Consider the following 7,500-nt stretch of genomic DNA (forward strand, 5'->3'; position numbering starts at 1 on the left):
TATGACATCAATGATTCTCCTGACTGCTGAGTTTAATCGAACTTATCGATTTAAGCATTGAAATCTTTTTTGCTGCCCAAACATGAATCTCTGTAACTGAGTGCGAATTGTATTAACAGTAAACAACATAAGAATGAATTCAACCAACCAACCTCATCTGGTGACTGTCAGTCGATATATAAGCACGAACCTCTTAGACGTAATACTGTCAGCTTGAACTAAATTAATTTACTGAACTGATTTTTTGCTCTAACATTTTCATTTATCAATATTGTTTCATGTGCCGACACACCATTAGATATTGTACACCATTACAAATCGTACAACATAGTTATTAGCTTTTAAGCGATGTGTTGAATGTGGCTTAAAACTGAGCAACATGTCTACAAAATCCATACTCGTGGCTTCATTTTAATCTTGTCATTTTCCAAATGATTTTCTGGTAATATTTAATGTTTTCCATTACTCACAAGAGTTGTGTTTCCTAGGGCAACGAAAAGACAACACACTTCAGTATAGAAAATAATCTATATTACAACAAATACATATATACATACATTCGTACTTATATACACACTAGCAGTATCGCGCGGCGTTGCTCGGGTTGTAAGGGAAATAACTATATAAGCATTTTTAGAGAGTTATAGCCAAAAAAGAGCAAAAAATGCATTAAAAATTGAAAAAAAGTTAAGGTAAATTTTTTTAAATCGTTGACACATCGTAGATATTTTTAGAGAGTTACTTCCCTTATATAAAAGCGAAAAAAATGCATTAAAATGGAAAAATATGATGGTAAATTTTTTTTAAATCGTAGACTCATCGTAGACGCACGTTAATACACAGAAGGGCTCGATATGAATCACGACTATAAGATACCCGCTTTTGGTTAAACTGCACCGCAAAATGTGGGAGTAGTTAGGAATCTAAATCGTAGGAGACAGACACACAACTTCACTCTTATATAAAGATGCTTTTTTTTTTCAGTCATAGAGTTAGATTTATGAAGGTTTTCAGTAGAAAATCCTTCGAATTCTGACTCGCTGCTTGATATAATGAAATTCGTATCCATTTTTTGTCAGAATTACAAATTTTGAAAACACAATAGGAACAAATTTCGGAAAAAAATCTCCCGTAATTCACGGAATTAAAATTACACTTCGATTTTTGTACAAAACTGTAGTTGAAGTGTTTACGAAGTATAATACGTGTTTTCACGAATGTACTAAAGAGATTTGCTCTGATATTCTCATTTAAATATGAATAGGTAAATTCGGGCGGCTTGGTAACGAAAGGGTTAAACGGATGCATACATTTATTAATCTCTTATTATAATAACTATATATAAGTGTCGTCTGTTTATACATAAACACTGTTTCATACTGCAATTATATATACATATATCTATATATAATATTATATAATAAAATATATACAGAGTAAAATAAAAACCAATTTACCTTTTCTGTCCGTCCGTGTGTCTTTGCAAATGTTTGGAATGATAAGTGAGTTGTGTTTTGGCGCCTTTTTTACTAATAACAAACACACACGTGTTTGTATGTAGTTGTATGTGTATGTAGTTGTATGTAGTTGTATATGTATGTGTATGCGTGTGTGTGAGGAATGACACACACACACTCACACACGCACACATGTACATCAATGCTTTCGGAGTGATATGTTAAAATATTGAGTTTTCTCGAATTTTGTCTTAATCGGTGGTAAAATTGAAAGAAATTTTTTATGGCATCACCCACTGAAGTACTCTGAAAAATCATGGGTACACTCTAATTGAAGAAATTGTGTGAGGAGTAAATCGTTATGTATTTATTTGTTTCTGTTTGCTGTGTTTTATTATTTTTTGAGTAGTGGTTTAAATACTTTCAGTTTAGTCTTCCTCAAATCACTCTGTCGCTATTTACTTTCATTTTATTCGTTGCACACTGTGTGTGTGCGTTTGCGTGTGCTGTAAACCAGACTAAGAAAAGCATTTGACATACACACCAGAATGTGAGTTTTCTGTAAATTTTGCTTAATTGGAGTTTAAATTTTAAAAACTGGACCTGGCATGACCCGATGCATTCTACTCTTAAAAATGCTAGGTAAATTATAATTGAAGAAATCCTATATTGTAGATTTGTATAACTCCCAAAGGGAGGCAGATAAAATCTGCCTTTTATAATAAGAGATACATATGTGACCTCGTGTGTACCATTGGCGATTTTTTCCTCTGTCTTCCTTTCTCTGGATCTTTCCTTCTCCTATGTTTCCGACGAAGAGCTCCGCGCGAAACATTAAACACTCCTGCTTCCCTTCTTTCCTGAGCGTCCAATAATACTATATTTGTTCCACGTCCTCGCGTTGTTGTGTTTTTTTGTGTTTTCTTGTTTGGATTAACAATATATATACATATATATATTTATAATAATAATAATATTAGGGAGCAAATCCAAATTTACAGGGAAAAAAATTAAATTTAGGATTAAATTCTAATTTCGCAGTAAAAATATATATATTAAATTAGAGATAAAACCACTATTAGGCAAATCAATCAGTGAAAAACATAAACCAAAACAGAGAAATAAAATTAATTAATATAAAATACATAAAATATAAAATTCAAAATTAAATTATTTAAATTTAAAATTGAAAATTAAAAAAAAAATTTTTTTTATTATTGATTTGTACTTATAAATATATATATATATAAATTTATAAATTTATAAGTATAAATTAATAATTAATTTTTAAAAATTTTTTAATTTTAAATTTAAATAATTTAATTTTGAATTTTATATTTTATATATTTTATATTAATTAATTTTATTTCTATGTTTTGGTTTATGTTTTTCACTGATTGATTTGCTTAATAGTGGTTTTATCTCTAATTTAATATATATATTTATATATACATATACATATAAATATATATATATATATATATATATATATATATATATATATATATATATATATATATATATATATATCTGCGTCACATCAAACGCACCAACACCACTGACACAACCAACAAGAATATCGAACACATCCCATCGAATGTGCATTTAGGTATCTAATGGGCTCAGTGAAGTGTGACTGTTCGTATTCATGTGAGACACTAGTTTAGTTCCGTGCAGGTGAAGTCATAATATTATTAATGACAAGTGTTGCTCTCACTGTGTATGTTATTGACCATTATATAGAGTTGTCGTATCTGCTGATACTGGTGACAGAAGCGAGCAGTATTGCTATCAGTGAACAGTTCGAAAACCTGCGCTCCGGTTTCACTTGTAGAGACAGTGGTAATATTGTCATCTGTAGGAACTCTGGATTGATATCTGGAGACAGTGCCGACATCTGTGGTAATTCTGGAAGCAGAAGATAATATTCCTTCTACCATAAACACAAGGTCTGAAATTTTGTAGGAAAGGGCTAGTTGATCATATGAACCCCACTGCTCAGCTACTACTTGTTTTATTGAGCCTGAAAGGAAAAAAGGATAAGTCGGCCTCTGTAACATTTGAATGCAGTGAACAATATTGGCATTCGTAGGGGTCCTGACTTGACATCTAGAAACAGTGGTGACGTCTGTGGTAATTCTGAAAGCGGAATTTGTGGACATCCTTCATATTTTGTGGCATTATATTCATAAGTGGACGGTCATCCGAGGAGAGGACATTACTGAACGGTCATAGTGGACAGACCTGACGTTTCTCGTTGCCCAGGAATAGCAAAATCACTGCGTCTACCCACAACAAAGGTAAGATTACATTTGGGCGTGTGAGTGTGTGTGTGAGAGAGAGAGAGAGAGCCTATTTTCTTCCCCTCTCTATGCTCTCCTCTCCCCTACTGCTTTCTATGTTTCTCACTCTCTCTCCGATGACTCTCACTCTCTTTTATCTGTTAATCTTTCTTTTTACATCTGTCCCCTTATCCCTTTCTCTGTCCCCTTATACCAGGATCGATTTCTCCCTATTTCTATCTCTCTATCAATTACTCTACAGTCTCTTTCTCTTTACCTCTCCCACTTTTGAATTCTGTCTTCCTCTCATCTCTCTCTAAATTTTCTCCCTCATCTTCTAACACACACACACACACACACACACACACACACACACACACACACGCACGCACACATACACATGCGTACACAAATATTTACATGTATAGTCCTCTTCTGATTCTAGAGCCAAGATGTTCCAGTTTCCTTCTACCATTCCAACCGTGACCACAGTGCTGCTATTAACTCTTACTACAATTCTGACCGTTGCCTCAAATCGGGAAATTTATACAGGCAGCTACAAATCTTTGGCTCCTGGGTATTCCTACCGTTACCTTCAGGAACCTCCGACAGAACAATTCTCCTCCACTCGATGTCTACTGAAATGTGTCGCAATTTCTCTAAGCAGCCAATCGGAATTCTTCACTTACAACAATGTCAGCCGTGTTTGTAAGAATTACTCACCGAAATATATCATGACAGTTGTCAGCACGAATGACAGCAACGAGATGTCCTTCTACAGAAGTCAGTGAATTATTATTACTATTATTATTTTTCATTATCATCATGATTAATTCCGCCGAGGTAACTTTCTTTTTCATATGAATCGACTCTCTTCTGCGTGTATATAGATCATTTTTTATATGCCATTTTCCTCTGCTTCGATACAGTCCTGACAACAGATCAAACTTGTCCCACCCTTTCTTCTGGACGAGTACAGCCTATTGGTATCACTCTTCGTGTGAAAGGCTCCGTGTACTCTCAACATTTTTCTGGTCATGCTATTCATTTTCTTCATTTATCTCTTTTGCCGTTTTATAATTACCGATCCATAACGAAGTGATGCTATTGCCACGTATTAACTGCTTGGATTTTATTGCATTCATTCAATTTTGAGCGAAACACATACCCCAGTCTTCGGAAATTCTCCATCTTCTGTTGGTCTTTCATCGCTTTTGCCATTATCTCGTTGAACTCTAGTGCACCAAGGTATTTGCATCCTTCCGTTTCAATTTGCTTCATCAAGTCTCTGTTCGGTACTTTAATCCCTGTTAGGGAGTGTCCCCTTTTGTCTCTTTTTAAATAGATTATTCCTCATTTCTTAAGTCCAAATTCCATTCTAATATCAGTATTAAAACAGGGCACCTTGTTCACCAAGGAACATCTTTGCTATCCATTTTTTAATCATTCATGAAGAGAAGGTGGCTAATTGTTTGGGAGTTTTCCTTTAGTTAGTACCCTCAGGTATCACGCAGAAAACGAAAAGCACCAGAAATAGGTGGTCTACGGTTACAGGTGTTGATAACGTTAATTCTCCTTTTTCCTCATTAATACGAGCTATTATTGTTATAATTATCATTGATAGTAATAATATATTTGTACGTACCTGACGCGTGTGTCACATTTAAGAGAAAGAAATTAAATATTGTAAAACTAAATCTCAGGAAGAGGTTTGAGACCACCACCTATCTGCTTTATTATTATTTATCAACACCCATGCCTACTGGACCACAGACGTAACAACGCTCTCAATGAGAAAATTAGGTTACGAGCGTCTTAAATATCCAGCTCGAAATACTGAATGTAGGAAATGGAAGAAGATTGATCACTTTTCAAAAGTATGTAGGTCTAAATATTCAGTTACTGCATCAATTCAAACTGATACGGTTGCTTCTGTTCTCTCTGCGTTGCACGCGTCGATGATAGAAATATCTATAAATGGATTTTCGTGAAAACTCACTCGGACACTGGAAGATTGGAAAACTTCCTTTCAAAATCTGTGGTTAAATCTCTTCGGCTTCCTACTTCTCCATATAATGGTACTATATCGATGGCTGCAGCTAATTTAAAGTCGTCTGTCAAAGCATGCTGCAAACTAAATATAACTCGGATCTTTTCGGCGTTCACACCATGTAAGAATATCTCCAGAACGGTCATGGGCATTCTTAAATATTTAACTGTTTCTAAACGTTTTTAAGGCAGGGGGCGAGTGTTGTAATTTTGCTGGATTTGAACCTGTTAGGTGGTGCGTTGTATCACTCTATATAGCAGGTAAACATCTTCATTTATTTGACATTTATCAAGTGGACTACTCGTTTTCTTTTCTTCTAGTATACTTGTAAGAAAAAGCCAAAGTTCACGGTTCATGGTTAAAACTGACGCTTTCCTACTATATTGGTACAAACATACGTACCTACTTAGTTACTTACATACCTATTTATACACATACACACTTACTGTTTACTGCAATGATTTGGTTCACTAGATCGGTGAAAAATTCTTTTAAAGTTGTTAATATTTTCAGAGGGGAAAGCAGCAAACTGGCAGAAACGTTAGCACGCCGGGTGAAATTCTTAGCGGTATTTCGTCTGCCGCTACGTTCTGGGTTCAATTTCCGCCGAGGTCGCCTTTGCCTTTCATCATTTTGATGTCGATTAAATAAGTACCAGTTACGCACTGGGGTCGATATAATTGACTTAATCCGTTTGTCTTTCCTTGTTTGTCCTCTCTGTGTTTAGCCCCATGTGGGTAGTATAGAAATAGGTATTTCGTCTGCCGCTACGTTCTGAGTTCAAATTCCGCCTAGGTCGATTTGTCTTTCATCATTTTGGGGTCGATTAAATAAGTACCATTTACACACTGGGGTCGATGTAATCGACTTAATCCGTTTGTCTATCCTTGTTTGTCCTCTCTGTATTTAACCCCTTATGGGTAGTAAAGAAATAGGTATTTCGCCTGTTGACTCGTTCTGAGTTCAAATTCCGTCCAAGTCGACTTTGCCTTTCATCCACTCGGGGTCGATAAATTAAGTACCAGTTCAACACTGGGGTCGATGTAATCGATTCATGGCCTCCCCAAAATTGCTAACCTATGTTCTCCAAAAACTTCTGTTCTGGCTGCATCTAAATGATTTTGTAGTCCCTTGTTAAATTATGCTTTATCATGTCCATTTTGTATTTGTTCCTTTAGCTTAATTTTTTTCCTCTGCATTCAATACTCCATCATTCCCGACACTAGCAAGGTTTCAATTCGCTCTCCTCGCATACAGACAAACAGTGTCTGTACGTGGATGATGGGCTCCATGCATCTTTAGAAGCTTTCTCGTTTTCCTGTCCATCTCCTATACCTCCTCCTCTCTTCAGTTCAGGATGCCAACGCCATACCCAGCTCTGAAATGGCGCGAAAGTTCTTTGCCGAAACTATGCTACTGGCATCGAGTTTTGAAGCCAATATTGCCATGATTATTACTGCTGCTTCTGCTGCTGCTGCTGCTACTGCTACTACTACTGCTACTACTACTACCACTACTACTACTACTACTACTACTACTACTACTACTATTGTTGTTGGTATTATTATTATTATTTCAGGTAGCCAATGGATTAAAACATATGCCTTATCAATGGGAGCTGGTTCGAAAGTCTATGATTCATTCCTGAATATAGGACTTCCTTCAACCTGGAATGTGTACGAATGCAGAGGTGCCTTTTGTCCCAAATTCT

General features: G+C 35.5%; 1 protein-coding gene across 1 annotated transcript in view; it reads left to right on the forward strand.

Annotated features, from left to right (window-relative positions):
• The first annotated feature begins 3,096 nt into the window (after positions 1-3,096).
• The window catches only part of LOC118768578, a 244,238-nt gene continuing 239,834 nt past the window's right edge, over positions 3,097-7,500 (forward strand). The window contains exons 1-2 of the mRNA XM_036515351.1: positions 3,097-3,757; positions 4,185-4,522. Coding sequence (XP_036371244.1) covers positions 4,192-4,522 — 331 coding nt within the window. The 5' untranslated portion in view covers positions 3,097-3,757; positions 4,185-4,191. The remainder of the gene's footprint in view (positions 3,758-4,184; positions 4,523-7,500) is intronic.

This window comes from Octopus sinensis, linkage group LG30 (genome assembly GCF_006345805.1).
Source record: "Octopus sinensis linkage group LG30, ASM634580v1, whole genome shotgun sequence".
NCBI classification, from domain to species: domain Eukaryota; kingdom Metazoa; phylum Mollusca; class Cephalopoda; order Octopoda; family Octopodidae; genus Octopus; species Octopus sinensis.